Here is a 17,840-nt window from a genome sequence, read left to right on the forward strand (position 1 = left end):
GAAGGGAGGAAGAATTATTTCTGCTGACGGTGCCTAATGTTCCGTGAAAGTAAAATCACCGACGCCTCGCACCTGGCTGCCTGGAATGCTGAAGGAGCAATGTTCCAGTGATGCTGCCAGAGAGGAGGGGAGGAGAGGGGTCCTGCCCTGCCCCATGGGCACCCCTGGAGAGTTACCTGGGCTCAGAACACCTGAGGGAGGAAAGGAGCTTTGGTCCTGTCAACTCTTGTGCTATTTGATCTGTTTAAGCTTCAGCTGGGTGATGCTGTTGCATGGAGCCTTTGCTTCCCAAAGAGCAGAAGTTCTCCAACCTTTTGGCATCAGGAGCTTAAATCTGTAAAGCCCAACAGCTCCAGTGTGAGCCCCAAAAGAATAGTTTAAAATTATTATGCCTGCATTTAAAAAGTAGCCCTTGTGTGGGTTTGTTTTGTGTTTTTGTCTGGTGGTAACTCCTTCAGGCAGATGGGGAGAGCACAGGGAGCAGGAGTTTGGGCTCTTCATTCACTTGTGGATCCCACAAGGAAACACTTGCCAGAAGTTCTTTCCTTGGGGAGGTTTGTAGAAAACAATTCACAGTATGTGCAGGGAGATGGAGGCCTCAGTAAGAGATGGAGAAGGATGAGTGTGGGAGGGGATCCCTCGATGCCAACAGGGAACCAAAGGCAGAGTTCCAGGCTGGTGCTTGGCTCTGGGGCCAAGGGGTCACTAAAACGCCTGTAATTCAATTTCCCTTCTAGTCCCACCCTCTTCCTTGTCTGTTAGATGGGTAAAACACAAGGATGTTTTGAGGCAGGGTGAATTAAGTGTTTGTAAGGGAACCTGGATCCTCTCCAGCAGATGTTTGGAACAGGATTCTGTTCTTGCCTCTCTGGGGAAGGGCCGTAGCAGGAGCTCTGTGATTTAACCCCAGTTTCAGACTGAATGACTGGTTTTAGCTGCTGTGGCACCTCTGTCTGTGCCCAGGTCACTGTGTGTGTGTGTGTTACACTCATGGGTACAAAATGTGTCACTGTAGGAGCCCTTGATTAACTTATATGACATGTGCCATCTGTGTCACCATCCAGAGCTGTTTCAGGTGTGTAGGAAGCCCTGGATGGTGACACTTCAGGACCTGCTGCTGTCCCTAGACACACTGAGGGCAGTGCCCAGCTCTGCCCGTTCTCAGCAGGTCTGCTGTTCTGCAGTGAAATCTGAATTTTGGGGTGCAATTCCCCATCAGTGAAGGGCTCTGGCAGCACCTGGTGGGTTGTTCTCCCCATCCTTGGGGGTCTGTGTGTCTGCAGTGACCTCGAGCAGAGCCTCAGGTCCTTGCTGCAGGGTGGTTGAGTTTACCCCCATCCCCTATTCCCCAGAGCACTGGGCTGCAGCTGGACATTCCTTCCCTGTGTCACTGCTGGCCTGGGAGAGGGGCAGGAGGACAGGGACAAGGACAAGGACAGGGATGTCCCTCCAGCTCCAGTGCTCTCAGTGCCGGCTCCTGACTCTCTAAATCCATTCCAGAAATGCAGCACTGGAACCTGTTTTCCCATCAAGCTGAGGAGACCCAGGGGAGGAGAGCTGCCTGTGCTTGGGGCAGGGATCGTTCTGGACAATTAGACCTGGCTGTGGGACTTGATTGCAGAGTCACCCCTGCCCAGGCTGGGCTCTGACGAGGCAGCTTTTCTGTTCCCTAAAAGCACAGCAGCAAATTCCTGCCCTGCAGCTGGGAGAGGGCAGCTCTGCCTCTCTGTGTTCTCTTCAGCTTGATTTCCATAGTGAAACTCCCTGCAATAGCTGGTGGTGCAGGTAACTGGGAGATGAGGGACACCTGCCTGTGTCCAGGGGAGTGATGAGCTGCCTCCCAAGGTGGTTTGGTCAGTCCCATTTCCATGCAGGGACCCCAGTGTCTCTCCCTGGATTTGTGGGTGAAATGTCCCTGGGAGTTTATCCACTCCCAGCCATTCTGCTGCTGGAGAATTTATTTCCTTATGCCACTGGCCTGCCTTATTTCCCTTCCTCTTCCCACCACCTTCTCTGCTGCAGCCTCAGAGGCTGAAGAAGGATCTGTTTTTATATTTCTGAGTTGTTCATTGCTCTGGTGGGGTTTTTTGTGTTCCCTGTTGGTGTTTTTAGCTCAGGTGCTGGGAATCTGGGGAGCACGAGGGAAGCTCTCAGTCAAGACAGCAGGTAAAGGAACACTCCAAGAGTCCTCACATAGTTTATAACTCGATGGGAGCTTTGCTTTCATCAATACTCCGTGTTATTAATGCCAGAGAAGGAATTAATGAGAAATCGTCTATGAAGTCATGTTTAATTTGTCCTGCTGTGGAAAGCTGTTTTTTTTCTGGAGAGCATTAGTCATTCTTACATCCCCCTTGGTAGAGTAAGCGTTGAGTAACGTGTTCATGTTTTGCAGGAGCGTTTTAAAGCCCAACAGTAGCCACGGTGCTTTTTGGCAAGTGTTGGGGATGCTCTTTGCCATGTCACGGCTGGTGAGCAAGCCCTGAGATTAACGTGATTGAATGACTGTTTTAATTTCAGCCCTGATGGAGCAAAATTAGTTACAATGATATGTGTGTGTTGAATAAAATTGTAGTTTTATTAGCTATAATTGCTGAAGAAGACTTTTTAAAGCCTTGACTGCTGGGGGGAAAAATTGCTAGCACTGGAATTCGTGCTTTTGCACAGTATGGCATTGATTGTTATGGTGGTGCGTAATCTGTCAGCCCGAGGTTGGGGAGTTGTCACCAGGGCACACAGGGGAGGGCTCAGCCAGGGAGCTCACCCTGAGCCCCCCAGCACCCCGGGGAGCACAGCCCACATGGTGCCTGCTCCACACAGGAGGTGAATCCCTCACTGGGGAGTTGAGAACCAGAGAAGCTGGAGCATCACTCCCAGCCTGGAGGTCCCTCTTTGCTCCCTGGAGGATGGGGACAGCAGGGTGGGGTGGTGGCAGAGGGACCAGCCACGCTCTGAGCTGGCTCTGGTGTGGGTCATCCATGCTGGGACACAGTGCAGAGAGAACCTGGGTGATTTTCAGGGGGGTTTGGGCAGGAGACACAGAGCTGTGCTGGGAGCAGGGGGGAGTGTGTGTGACAGAAAAAGGGGGGATAATTTGTTTCTTTGTTTAATTCTGTTGTAATCAAGCCCAGAGGCCTGGTGTGGGGGAGCCATTTCAAATTGTCTGCCATGCAATAGGCATTTGTCTTAATTTCTGTGGGGGGAGGTTGTAAATCTGCAGGAGCGCTTGGATTTCACATGCGCATTTCAAATAACAGCACCTGACAGTTCACTGGCAGCAAAGAGCTTTTTCTGCTTCAGAAAACAAAATATTGGAGGAGTTGTGCAGTGTGGATAAATAATTTGAGGAATTAGACCAGAATATCCAGCACACTTTTCTTGGAAGAGCAGAAGGAGGTGATAGAGCTGTAAAGTTCACGAGTCAGGGGTGGAGGGAGGAGAGGTACAACTGGATTGTGTGGGTTGGAAATTGTCCTTCAGGAATTCCTGCCCTCCCCAGACCCAGCTGGAATTGCCACTGGGATCCAGCCCAGGTGTAATGCCATTTGTCTGCCCTAATTCTTCTTTACCTTGAAGGGATGGAGAACATGGTGCCAGATCTGCCTGGGGGTGTGGAAAACAACCCCTCCAGCCCAGGGGGCACCTGCAGGGAGCACAGGAACACCCCAGCCTGCTCTGGGTGTGCTGGAAACCCAGGGTTTGGATCAGGAAAAGCCTTCCTGGCCTGGATGAGGAGGCATAAAGGCTGCTGTGTGTCCCTTCAGTGCAGTTATGGTGGTTTCATTGGGGAAGTTTTACTCAGTGAGTAAACTAAACTCAAATGGAGGGAGCAGAACCAGGTGTGGGATGGTGGTGGGTGTTGCTCCTGTGCGCACAGGCAGCTTGTACAGGAAATTTGGCTTCACAGGGAGGGTCCATGGGCACCTCTTGGCTCTGTGAACATGCACTTGGAGAGATACAGGGTGAGGCTTAAAGTTTTCCAGAAAAAAAAAAAATGGTTTGGTCCTTTCCCCTTTCAATGCTCCAGTTTCTGCAGCAGCACCCTGCAGATTCTTCTGGAACCTCTGCTGGGCTCTGCAGGGCACTCAGTGTGAGTGACTGTGGGCTGTGCTGGGTCTGATCAGCTCCTGCTGCCTGGTGGGAAAGAGGGGTTGAAAATCCCAAAGAGGAAAGTAGGAGGAACGACTGGAGAATATTGTGTGTTCTTGTGCTGGGCCAGATCACTTGCATTAAATTCAGAGATTTTTCTGAGTACAATTAATAGTCATTTTATTTAGGTCACCCTGGTTTTGTTGCTTTAAATGTATGGCTCCATTAAAGTGGAAGAAAATCAAATAAATTTATCTCCGTGGAGCCTTTTGTGAACTGGTTGGGCATATTTTAAATAACCCTGGGAACTGTTAGGATTATTAAAGCCTTTGGCTCCTCCAGGTTTTTTTTTCTTCCCTCCTATTCTCCCCTATTCCTCCTTCCAGGCAGTGAGTAATGAAGTGGTAGAGCCCTTCCTTTTCTCAGAGCCCCAAGTGGATTGGGAAAAAAAAAAAAAAAAAAAAAAAAAAAAGAAGTTAAATAAACTGAAGCCCATTAGTTAGGCTTTATGTAAGAAACTGGGTCTGCATTGGCTGTATGGATGGGCTGTGCTGGGACAGAGGAGTCTGGGGGCCTTAAGTGTCCATTTGTAACCAATGTTCACTGGCAAGTCTTTGTTTTCTTCCTTTTTTTTATTTTTTAGTTACCCTAAGTCCTGAGACTGTTCATTTTGTAATTCTCACTTGATGCTGAGAATGAATCTGGATTAATCAGCTCCTTTAAATCCCCCATATCGAGCCTGCTGGTGTCTGGGTGCCCTGGCTGGGGGTGGCTCAGCCTCCCCCTCCTGTGCTGGTCCATCCAGGGCTTCCCTGGGGCTGAGCCGTGGTGGGTGATGGCCAAGCCTTGCAGGGCCAATTCCATCTTCCAGTCCTGCTTCTAACCCTGCCAAAACCTTCCTTTCCTCTTTATGCAAAGTGTGAGCTGCATGTTTTTGAGCTGAGACCTGGAAAACTCACAGTTGAGCATCTTTAAAGCACTGGGCAAGCAAAGGGCTGGAGGAGGGGGTTAACTTGGGCAGTCACTGGATGTGCTTGAGTTTTTGCCTGTGGGTTGGGTTTTTTTTTCCCTTCCCCTGAAAGAGGGATCAATTTGCTTACTCCAGGGTTTACTGCCGGTTACCTTGACTGTGTCCCTTATTTCTCCTTGATGAAAACTTGAACAAGCCGCTTGTGTTTGCTTCAGAGAGAACCGTGAGAAACGGGCTGTGTGTGTGAGGCAGTGTGGTTTGCTCATTCTATTCAGCCCTTTGTATATTCAAATTCTTCTAGTTTGAGTTCTTGCTGTTCTGCCAGATTTCCATACCATTGATGGGTTTTCTGCATTAATAAGTTTCTCTCCCCCCCCTCCCTCCCATACCCTTCTCCACCTTTTTGCAACTGGTGAAAAGTTTTTCTAAGCGCTCTGCCCTCTCCATATTGATTTCCTTCTCCTGCTTGTCTCACCAGCTCTCAGATGTTTTATTTTGCAAAGCGTTAATAGAATTTTCCTTTTGCCGCCGCACTTTATCTATTCAGGAGGTTTCAAGAAGTCTCATTGTGTCACCGGACTATGGAGGAAAGAGGCTATTCTTCTGCCACAATGCCTGCCCTAAAAAATAACGCAGGGTGGGGTAAGCACAGAAAGGGCAGAGACGGAGATAAAATGTTCTGACCTTAGGAAAGAGAAAAGATAACCAATTAGACATTGTTGAAAGGGCACCAGCTGGCTCAGAGAACACCCCACTGATCATTTTTTCTTCAAGGCAGACTTGGGCCACGACTGAACTCGGCTGCAGAGACACTCCCCCCGTGCAGGTTTCGTGTGTGGACTGTCAGTGCTGACCCTTTTCCAGGGATTTGCTGCCTGAGCCTGAGCCCAGCAGTTGGAGGGGGGCAGCTCCAGGGTGCCTGTGCTCCTGGGGGCCTCAGGAAACCTCCCTCCTTGGATTAGCCCCTGCAGCCTGTGCTTGTTACCGCTAATAGGGATTTATTTGCATAAAAAAGATTCCTGCCAAGATCATCATTCCAGCTTGGTGCACATGGCACGGAGCTGTGTTTGCCCAGGGGATGGTGCTGTGCTGGACAGGTGGGAGAAGGGAGGGGACCAGGGTCTGCACTCAGAGCCCCTCAGCCCCCAGTGCTGTGTCTGGTGCCAGGACCAGCCCCTCCTCTGCCCTGGCAGCTCCTGGAGGAGGAGCAGGATGAGGCTGCACAGGAGGTTCAGCAGCAGCTGAGACGTGGCCATGCTGGAGCATCTCTTCCCTCCCTAACCAACACAGCAGCCTGTTTGAAGTCCCCAGTAATGTCCTTGCAGGAGGAGGTGGCATTTTGGCAGGAGAGCTGCACACAGGGTAGGGGGACAGAGACCTCCCTGTGCCCCTGCACATCCAAGAGCTCTCAGAGCTCTGGGACGGGACTGGAGGGAGAAAAGTTCCACATTAAACCTTTTTCAGTGGGGGACAGAAGGTGGCTGATGCCTGGGCTGAGGAGGCAGCAATGCCCCAGGAAACAGCAGCAGGTGCAATGTGTAATTTTTGGTTCCAGCGAGGCCAAGACCTGTGAGAATGAAAAATAAAGATTGCTGAGCAAACATAACCCTGGAGCAGAGATAAGCAGCGTGCAGGGTGAAGGGCAGCCTGGTCCTTATCTGCCTCCTGGTATTGCTCATCCTGGTGAGTTTTCCCCCTTGGAGGGAAGACAGACAGCAGGACAAACTGCTCTGTGTTTAATGCAGTTTGGGTTTTTCAGTGCATCAGCGTCTTCAGGGCTCAGTCAAGATGGGTATCAGGAGACCTGCAGTTCTGCACTGTCTCAGGCCATTGCCAGCACTTTCTGCAAACCAGTTTGACTAAAAAAGTTAAGGACAACTTAAGCAGAGACAGATTTTCAGATGAATTTTAGGTGTCATGTAAGGTTTTGCTGCACTATATTTTTTTACCATCTTCTGGAACATATTTCAGTCCTTCAGAACCTCAGGGAGGTTCAGCTTGTGTTTTCACCACCTTCCCAAACTCCTTCTCCCCAGCCAAGGCTGGGAAATTTTTCACAGACATAGATTGGATGTTTCTCTGTTGCCTGAGAGGACATTTGGGGGGACAGGTGGACCCTTGGGTGGCACTTTGTGAGAGGAGGAGAGTGTGGAACTGTGTTGTAAATCACTTAGCTAAAACAAATGATTTCTAGAAAGAGTACAAGCACAAGGAAGTACAGAAAAATTACTGGTGGAAAAAAAAAATTCTTAAAACCTCAAACAAGCAAACAAACAAGAAATCCCAAATCCACACCCCAGAAGTGGAGTCCTTTAGAGGATAAAACCTTTTCTTTAAAGTTTTTCTCCCTTCCTGCAACACCTCCTGTAATTCAGTGTCACAGGTTTTCATCATCCCTGAGTTTACAGCAGGGAATTGCAGGTCTGTAATTTCATCTCAGTTTGCCCAGGACCCACCTGCCCCTGTTCCTGCAGCCTCAGAACAGCAGCTCAAGGTGTGGTGGTGCTGGGAAATGAAGCCCAGCACAACACCCCTTGTGCAGTAAGTACAAAATTTTAGGTGTGGCTGCACAGATTAAATGGAGGTGGAATAAATCATGCAAATCCTAATGAAAGTTGAAAGCAATTTGGTTGCACTTCAATACGTTTCATCAGTCATCTCTCTTCTGAAGTGGAAATGCCGAGCCTGATGCGAATTAAACTTTCTCCCTCCTCCCTCTCCCCTCTTTCCTCCAGCTTTTCAAAAGCCCTTTTGAAAACCTCTGAATACCTTTCTTGGCTGACCAGATTTTACCCTGCTCATGACTCTTTTAACCTAATTCTCAGCCAAGAGAGTGACTCTGGTTTGGAGAAGTCATGGGCTTGATTTGTGTCCACATTTCCTCCCTTGGCCCTTCCTGCTCTCCCTACAAAAGGGAGATGAGGCATGGCCAGGGGTGGATGTGAAGTGGAAGAGCTGCTGAGATATTTGGCTGTTTATGGCCAACACTTACTGGTCACTTTTCTGCTTTAGGATCAGACATCAGACAGGGCAGGGAGGTGGAAAGCAACAGGTTTCCTAAAGGAGAAGCTGCCTCTGGCCAAAAACAAGGAGTTCTGCTCCATCCAGGCTGCTCCTGTCCATGTCCCCCTCCCTGGTGTGTGTCTGAGTTGCCAGTGTGTGTTAAAGCACAACTCTCCCTCTTTGTCTTGCAGGTAGAGGATGCCATGCTAATGTTCGACAAGACGACCAACAGGCATAGAGGTAAGAGGGGCTGGAGCTCTGACCTCACAGGGTGTGGCAGCTTCTGCCTGGGGGAGCAAAAACCACATTCAGTGAGATGAGCCAGTGGCTGAATGCCTGGCACTAAATCCTCAGTGCTGCAGGTGCAGAGGAGGGGCTGGTTGGCATGGAATGCCTCATGCCCGTGGATTTTGTTGTTGGAAATGACTTTCCTGGTCATTGTGAGGACCATTGTCAGGCTCCCTGGAGAGTAAATCCATGGAGCTGGATGTGCTGAGGCTGCTGGGAAGAAGCATTGGGTTTGTACCGAGGTGGTTGGCATCAGTTAAGCTGGGCATAAGTCCAGTTAAGCTGAAATACCAGGAAATGAAGGTGCTAAATTCTCTACTGGGATTGCAAGTGTGCTGGAGTTGTGAGAGTGAGGGCTGCTTGTCCTCCTGTGGTGGTGGCTCAGAACAGGCAGGATCTCCAGAGGATGAATTTCCCTGCACATATTTCACAAGAGAGAAGAGGTTTCATTGCTTCTTGCACAGCTCAGTGAAAGGAGCTGAGAGTTATTTTCTGTGTTATGGCCATTGCTCTCAGTGGAAATAAAGGATGCTGCTCTGTCTCTTGGAGAGCTGGTGCCATTCCTGCTGCATTCCTGAGCCCTGCCGTGGAGATGGGGCTTGAGGATGGATTTTGTGCCATGGTTTGGCACATTGGCTCTTGCCCCCGTGCCATGGCTGCTGGTGACTCTGGCTCCTGGCTTGATGTGGTTGCTGTCTCAGGCACAGAGGTGGCAGCTGCTCTCAGATGTTTGGGGAGGCTGCCAGAGGTGGAGGTTGTCTCCTTTTGCTGAAATGTCCCAAATCCCAGGGCTGAGTTCCCGCCTGGCTGTGCTGCACTGAGCTCTGTTCCTGCCCACCAAACTCTCTGTGGTCTCCACACCTTGTGCCTGCCCTGCTGGGGCTCTGTAGGGCCCTGAGAGCAGAGCAGGGCTGTGTGAGCCCTCCCTGCAGGATATCTGTGTGCTGTCCCTCAAGGTGACCCCTGCAGTGTCCCCTGCCGTGGCTCTGTGCTGCTCTAAGCACTTCCCCAGGCAGGAGGGCGCGGTGAGTGTTGGTGTCTGTGCTCTGGGAGTGCTGAGCTCTGCTCCTGCAGCCCTGGGTCAGCGTTTCTGGGCTCTTTGGGGAGGCTGCAGTGCTGTGCCAGGGAGCCCTGCAGGTCTGAGCCTGGGTAATGAGCCCTGCAGGGTGGATTCCTTCTCCAAAAACATCTTTCCACTGACTCACCAGGAGTAAAGGTCTGCTGGAGATGAGGGCTGCAGCTCTGGGGGGCACTTCAGTTGCCATGAAACCTTTTGGGTTTTCCTCCACTCTGTGTGTTGAAGATGAGAGGCAACAGGTCATCCTTTCTTTTCCCCCTGGGAATTCTGTGAATTTATTTCCTTGGCTAATTTTTTTTAATAGCTTGTTTTTCCTACATGCAAGCCGTGACATTTTGCTCCACATTTGCATCCCCAGTGTGAACTGCTGGGTGAGATCTAAGTGGGGAGGAACTAAAAGTCACAAAGGACCAAAAGCAGGCTCCACATGCTGCCATGGGGTGGAGGTGATGTTACCCCAGAATCTCCCCTGGGCTCCATGGAGTCAGACTCTGCACCCAGGGGACAAATTGGGCTGGAGTCCCTCTCCTGGTGAAGAAAGGAGTTCTCTGGCACACAGAGAGCTCTGTTTGGGAGGCTGTATCCCAGGGAACAGGCTTCCCCATTGCTGGGTGAAGGGCAGAGCTGATGTTTGCTGGGATTAGCCAAAATTCCTGGCAGCCTGTGCCCAGGGGCTGCACACAAGGCCCTCGCCCCTGCCAAGGACAGGTGGAAGGAAAAATCAAGTGTAAAAGGCAGAGTAAAAGTCCTCTTCATCTTCACACTTGAATTTATCCAGCCTTTTGTGGGATTTTTTTCCCTGCTCTGTGCAGGTAGCTGGTGCTAATCAGCCTAATGAACTGGCTCAGGGCCGTGGTGATGAAGTGAGTTCTGCCGATAAAATCACCCCAGATTTTACAAATTGTGACACTCTGATTGTGTTGGAAGCGTGTTTAAAATGCTGTAGTGTGCAGCAACAGTGTTAATGGCAATTCTTAAAACCACTTGTGGGTTGCAATCTGTTTCTTCAAATTAGCCACGGGAAGGAGAAATGGCAGATAAAATATCCGCTGTGGTTTGCTGTCGTTAGTCTATGCCTGGAATAATCATCGTGGGCATGGGAGGGGAAAAGGATTAAAATTCACTCCCTGCTGCTAGAAGGCAAGATAAATTTCCTTGCAAGAAAATTGAGAGGCTTTGTTGACATAATTCTGGCACGTGTGTGTTGCTCCTGTGTTGTGTGTGTGTTTGGTGAGTGTGTAAAACCTGCACCAGCCCTGCTTGTGGAAATGCAGGGGTTGAACCAGGCAGGGGGAAAAGGATTTTCAAACTGCTCCCCCTGGCTTGAAAACCCCACCCAAAATAAAAACTTTGTGTATGGCATGGAGCACTTTGTCTCTGTGGTGGACTGGGAGGTCTCTTCCAACCTTAATGGTTCTATAACCTTAGAAATGCCATCAGGCCAGTCGTGCTGTGCCTCTGCAGGAGTATTTTAATGTCCAGCTATTCCTGGATGTTCTCTAAGGAAAATGAGACTCAGCTCTTGGATTTCATGCTGATCTGTTTAGCCATCTTAAAGGCAGGCTGCAAAATCTGTGTTTAATTGGAGTGGTTATTTTTTGGTGTATTATAGGCAAGACAATCCCCAGAATCACTGGGATATCTCCTTCCAAGGGTTCCTCTGGCTGTGACAGTGGGCACACAAAGAACCAGCACTTGATAAACAAATATCTCTGGGTCAGCTTCTTCAGGTGCCTTTTTTTTTCTTTTTCTTTTTTTTTTTTTTTTTTCTTTTTTCTTTTTTTTTGGGAACAAAGTGTTGGTGATCCTCTATTTCTACTACTGTATTCCTGCAGCCTTCCAAAAACCACACACAAAAGTTCTCCCAACATTCTGGCAGATCACTTCTGTCACTTTCTTCACTGCCTAAAATTTCATAGAGCTGAAAATTACTGGGTCAATCTTGAAAGGGTTCAGTAATTGGAAAGAAAGAAAATGAAAAAAAAAGAAAAAAGAGGGTGGTGTTATTTTGTTACCCTTGCAAAGTGCAGATAAGATCTGGAGTTCAGCATTAGTTATTGATCTTTGGGGGTGTAGGGAGCCTGGCAGGATGATGATGTCCTTCTAACTTCATTATGGAGAGGAGCTCCAGGAAGCATCTCAATGTGCTGGGGTGGGGGCCGTGCCCTTGGGCTGTGCTCCCGCAGACAGAGAGGGGTTGTTGTCTCCAGCAAAGCTGAGAAAAAGCCCTGGACACAGCAGGCTGCATGGGGAGGAGCAGTTACATCAATGGAGGAGTGCAGGAGTGGCTGTCCCGAGCTGATCCCAGCAGGAGGGAGAGCTGAGCCAGGAAAAGGGGATGCAGAGGTTCCTTATCTCAGTGAGATGCTCTTGGTCCCAGCCCAGGGTGATCCCTGCCCAGCCTGTGCTTGTTCTGTGGGTGCTGGAGCCTTTCAGCCCCTCCAGCAGCTGTCCAGGACCTGCATCACAACAGCGCCATGTCTTGGACTCACAAAAAGTTTAAGGTTTCGAGTGAGTGAATCCCCCAAGCTGTAATTGCAGGAATTGAGTGTAATACTATATGTTTTTCAAAGCCGTCCAGCCCCCAGAGTTATTTTCATATCAACTAACCCTCTTGCACAGTTAAGGATGGCAGCAGAGAGAGGAGGGAAGTGACAGCGTGTGATTTGGACTCCTTTAATCTTAAAACTAAACAAAATTAAAGTGAAGCAGGCTGTCTGTGGGGTACAGACAACATCCTGCATGTCAGGGGTTAAAACACCTCCAGGGATGGACCTGATTGTGGCAGAGCTCTGCTGTCACTTGGGCTTTTGCAGCTGTTGGCAGAGTTTGTTCCTGTGCCTGTGAGGAGGGTGCCCAGGCAGGGCTGGGTGACACCTGGATGTGTCTGGGGCTGTGGATGGTGGGTGAGCATCCCTTTGGCTCCCAGGTCCTTGCAGGGGGACACCAGGACACTGCTGGCACCCTGACATGGCATCACACACTGCTGTGCCCAAGGCTGGGGGCTGATCCAACCCCACAGAACTCAGACTGAAAGGTTGGTGCCCCCCACCCCACCAACCCACAGCCCAGGGCCTCTCCCATCCTTCCCACAGCTCTGCTCTCCAGGAGGAAGGTGAGGGTTGAGCTTTGTGTCTGTGCCGTGTCTTTCCAGCAGATTTCAGTGCCTGAAAGTAATTGTCCAGGTGGAAGCAGTTGGCATAATGGTTGTGTTTATTGGGAGTGATGCTGTTAGACAGATATCAGCTGTGCCTCGGCAAAGGAGGCTTTTCTGAGGAGAAAAAAATAACCTTTTGTGTTCTGTCCTGCTGCCAAAACCTCAGTTCTGGAGCTGATCTCTGAAGTTATAATTGACATTTTTATAGATGAGATATAAATATAATTAAGTCACTGCAATTATTTGTTTATCACCATCTCCCTCAGGCCAGGCAAGGTCGTGTGCATTTAAAAATACATCCCCAGGCAGTTTTGAGAAAAGAGTAGTTAAAATATATAGAAATAATTGCCTAATTTGGTCATTTTGAGCGTAGCTTTTCTTGGCTTGGCAGCAGCCTGGCTATATAGCACTGAGTATCCTTAGAAGTGCTTGGGGGGAGCCTTCCTGAGCTCACAGATTGTGCTTTTTAGGAGAACAGGGCTGGGGGAGGTTTGACTCCAGCAGGTTTGACCCACAGATTTGGGGGAAGCATCCCCGGCCACGGCGACGATGCTTTTTTTTTAAAACATAAAAGTGCTTTAAGGGCTTTGGATGAAAAGTGTGACATAAGCTATAACTGGAGGCAGTGTTATTGTTATTGCTTTCCGAGATGAGACGGGCTTTTATTCCCCTGTCAGCTGTATCACTTCAGAAATGGGACTCCAGAGAGCGCGGCTGTTTTGCGGGAAGCGCCGGCTCCGCGCCGCTCCCTCCCCGTGAAATCCATCCCAGGGATGGACACGGAGAGATTTAACCCTTGCTGACAGAGCGGAGCAGTGTTTGTCTTCTCCAGGGGAGCAGGAGCTGCACACAGAGGGTTTGGAGAGATTTTTAAGCAAATATTTGCTTCTAAACTTCACGCGAGGGCTGCGAAGATTCATTAGTTAATATTATTTACCATTTCCACACCTATCAGTGAACACCATCAGTCACACCTGTCTGTTTGGATTGCAGCAGTGACATGTGCCATGTTAATATTTTATATGTGTGTGTTTTTTAATATTACATCCTCCCCTTATAAATATTCATTTCTTAAACACATTAACGGCTGCAAGGCTGCAGAGCAGCCCTGACATCTCTGCTCTGTGTCACCTCCAGGCTGGGGGATCCAAAGTGGGAGCTGGGATGGCAGCAGAATGTGGCTTGCCCAGCTCTGTCCTTCTCTGTCCAGCTCTGCCCACCTCTATCCTGCTCCCACTTCAGTGTTAACAACCACAAAACAAAACCCAAAAGCTGCCAGTTCTCAGATCCATCTCCCATGTCTTTTAATTTCCCGGCCGGTGCCTGTCTCTGCTGCCCTGTGAGGTGTAAAAATACCCAGAGTCAGGTTGGAGTGAGCCCCGATCCCAACAGGCTCCAGTTGGGAATAGCAGATCCTGGCCACGCTTTTTCCAGTGATTATGGAATATCTCGGGTGGTTCCAGCCCTGCTGGCCCTGGCCTCACGCTGGATGGTGCCACCTGAGGCTGGCAATAATTGCCCGGCTCTGTGCTGCCTGTCAGACCTTATTGCTTAATTTTATACCCGTAATGAAAATTCCATCCAGAGGAGGAGATGGAGGGAGCAGCTGCCCTGGCTGGGGATGCACCCAAGGAGGAGATGTCTGTGGATGTTTTCTCTGAAGTGGGGGAGAGGCTCCACTTGCAGCAGCAGTCAGAAAAAGGGCTGGCATTTTTATTTTCTTTTTTATTCTATTTTTATTTCCTTGTTTTCTTATATTCTTTTATTTTCTTGTTTAGCAAATAAACTGCAGTAGTAATACTAATTAGGGAAAAATTCCCTCCAGTAAAGGCTGCAAATTCAGCTCAGGAATTAGTTTGGAACCTCTGATATCAGAGATTTTACATTAAATATCAACTTTAAAGCACATTGTAAAGGGCAGTCAAGTTGTACACTCATTTTTATTTTGTCCTCATGGCCAACATGGGTGAAGAAATCCCTTCATTCCCTGTGCCCAGAAGGAGAGCCCTGTGCAGTCTGACCTTTCTGACCTGGGTTTATCCAGGAGACTTGTACAAGTTGAGGAGATGGTGGCTGAAGGGCTCAGTCCCTTTAATTGACCTTTTTGGGGTGCAGTAGAGGATGGTTTGTGGGGTTTGTGATACCTCAGGTAGGAAAGCAGAGGCACAGAGATGGGAGGGAACAGTGGTGCCTGTGGTGTCCAGGGCAGAACCACGAGCAGGAACAGGACATTTCCTTCCTGTGGAACTGTGATTTGTGGTCTCTGTCTCAAAGTGAAAAATCTTCATTCACTTAGTCCTGAAGTGCATCAGTGACAGCACAGCTAAACCACAGTTGTACTGGAGGGGGCAGAGGAAAATCAGCACAGCCCATCTGGTCTCTGCAAGGTTCTTCAGGAAACATAAAGTGAGGGTTGTGCAGATATTTCTGAAGTTTTCTGAGTGATGATCATGGTTCTGTCACACTTGCAGGGGGTGGGTTTGTGTCAGAGACACCACGTCGTGTGCCAGGCTGGGGCTGCCTTGAGGAGTGAGGTCATTTAGTACAAACTCAGTTTGCCTTCTCACTGTCACTGCCAGGCAGCCAGCTTGAGTGACAGAGAAATTAGCACAAATCCTGATGAGCTCTGAGCAGAAAGAAACCCTAAAAGCCACAAATAAGTTGTTGCTTATGAATCTACCCAGCTGATGAGACCCAGCCCCTTTTGCTTCCCCAATGCAGGAGCCAAGTGATTAGCAGGGAGCACTCTGAGCCTTGTGGGACTGTTTGGAAATGTTAATTGAGGAAAGGCCAGAAACAGGAGGAGAACAAAATGCAACATTTCCATAGACGGGCAGCCTGCGTACAACGGGCAGAATTAAAATCAGCGTGGTGACCTTGAGAAAAGAGGCAGCTCCTCGCAGCGAGCCCAAAAATGTGATATGAAAACAGGGAGAGACTCTGCCTCACTCCCTCCCTGCTGTGTTGGCTCCTTCTCCCAGTGGATAAGAGGGAGCAGACTGGGTGAGAACTCTCCAACGTGCACAGGGAGAGCTTTTGTTTTTCACACACCTGTGTTTTCTGTTGGTGGGGTTTGTTAATGAGTGTTTTGGAGCCCTTGCAGGGAAGGTGAGGAGGAGGATGCTGCAGCAGAGGGGCTGGTTTGTCACCCCAGAGTGAGTCGCCCCTGTCAGCTGTGCTTGGTCCCCTGTGCTGCTGAAGCCTTCAGTTGTACAAGGTCACTGCCACATGTAAAAGCCTCCTGGTGATCTGTATAAACAGATAACACATCCCCTATCCCCTAAATCTTGAGATTCAGCAGAAACAGAGGTTACAGGGATAATGCTGGTAACAAAGCTTTGGCCCCTGAGCCTCCATCAGAGCAGGCTCCACCACTTGCTCTCCCCATCCTCACACCCCTGGCTGTGGTTGTTTCTGGATATTTAAGCATTGGGAATTTGGGGGGGATGCTGATCCAAGCTGGGCAGGTTCCTGAACACGTTCTCAGGTGTGTGTCCCTCCCTGGGGAGCAGCAATTGCTCCCTGGGTTGTGTTTGTGCAAAGCAAAAGCTCCAAATGACTCTGCTGCCGAAGGAGGACTTGTCAGGAGGAGTGGAAATGGAAGATTTCTTTAATTAGTTTGATTAAATGTCCTGGCATGGAGTGATTTTGCTTATCCTGTATGTTTTTCTGTATATTTAAGCTGAAGTAAGAACATCTGGCACTTTTTTCACTGGATCCGATAGAATAAGTTGAAAAACGGCTTCTTTCAGAAAACTGCAGGTCGGCACATTTGGGTTGTGGGTTTTATCTTTTTAATTTATTGAGTGTTTTCTGGACCAGAAAACTACCTTCAGCCAGAGCAGTAATTCACAGATTGCTCCCCATTTTAAAACACCTTCCCAGTTCTAAGAGCTTCCTGAATTCTGTGCTGTGGGAGGAGATGAGGAGTGAACAGTTCCAGTGCTGTTAACCCTGCTCAGCCCTGCTGTGGGTGATCCCAAAATCCTTTTCAGCTGTGTAGGGAATGGAGCCCCACGTTGTCCCAGCTCAGATGTGGGAATGGGAACGCTGGGCATGGATCCAGGCTGGCTCTGTGGCTCACACTTTGGCCACAGAACCATCTCTCCACATTTACTCTCACCGGGACCATTGCCAGCCCCAGGGTCAGTCAGGTGGGAGTTGAGAGGTTGATTTCAGTCCCAGCAATGCCCTGGTGATGGAAATCTTCCTCCTTTACCCCTTGCAGGAGGCACACATGAACACACGTGTTCCACAGAGCGCTGGAATTAGGGCAGGATCCACAGGGAGAAACCTGGCAGGAGAATTTGCTTCCTTGTGGCAGCAGATATTCCCCTGTCAGCTCATGGGGAATTCAGATGAGCTAAAATCACTTTTCAGTCTTGGTGGGGGCTTGGCTTTTGCCATTCCTGTTCCTCTTCACCCTAAACTCAAACCAATAACGAGGCTAAAATATTTGCTTTTGTGCTGCCTTGGATGCAAGTGCAGGAAAACAAAAAAATCAGATCATGGGAGTGGGATTTGTTTCCTGTTCCCCCACTCCTGGTGGTGTCCCACAAATTTTCTCCTGGCCCTTTGGCCTCGTTCTGTTCCATACCTGCCCCTGTGGTTCAGGAGGGTTCTGGAGCAGCAGGAGGGTGGGTGAGATGGGCTGCAGACCTGCCTGGCTGCCCGGGGAAGGAGCAGCTGCACAGGGAAGATGGGAGCAGCTGTGGGTATGAAATTAGTCATTCTGTGAAGAAATGGATTTGATAAATAATAAAACAGTGGTATTAACAACAGATGCTTTCCAGGTCAGATGACTTTGATAAAAGCACCCAACAGCCGTGGGTAATGGTATGAAAAATATGTATCTATATTTATAGATCTATTTATATGAAAAGGCATATAAATAAGTGTGTGTGTATATGCTCTCTGTAAATGTACCTGACATTTTATTTCTGGTTTAAAATGACAGTGGAAGTGTCGCTGCTCCCGTTCTTCACAGGCTTTGAGACTTGTCAAGAAAACCTGAAATTTGATCAATTCCCCGAAGCCGGAGCTCCCTCCCCTCCTCTCCACAGCACAGGCTCCATTTGTTTTTATTTCATACCTTTTCATTTTGATAACTGTTTTGATTTGTAAAATACCATGCCTTATACAATGTTTCCTTTATGATGATGTAGTGCGCGCTCTTCTTATCTTTCACCTTAAATCTTTGATAAGAGCATTTTAAAAATGAAATTGCTACCTGGCACCATTACACACTCCTGGCT

The 17,840-nt window shown here is 49.0% G+C and overlaps 1 protein-coding gene across 8 annotated transcripts in view; it reads left to right on the forward strand.

Moving 5' to 3' along the window:
- MSI2 (musashi RNA binding protein 2) overlaps positions 1-17,840 on the forward strand; it is a 202,715-nt gene that overhangs the window by 114,028 nt on the left and 70,847 nt on the right. For all 8 annotated transcript variants that reach the window (XM_083875246.1, XM_083875247.1, XM_083875249.1 and 5 more), the window contains exon 7: positions 8,254-8,302. In XM_083875246.1, the coding sequence (XP_083731372.1) occupies positions 8,254-8,302 (49 nt within the window). The remainder of the gene's footprint in view (positions 1-8,253; positions 8,303-17,840) is intronic.

The sequence above is a fragment of the Zosterops lateralis genome (assembly GCF_965231275.1).
Source record: "Zosterops lateralis genome assembly, chromosome: 19".
Classification (NCBI taxonomy): Eukaryota; Metazoa; Chordata; class Aves; order Passeriformes; family Zosteropidae; genus Zosterops; species Zosterops lateralis.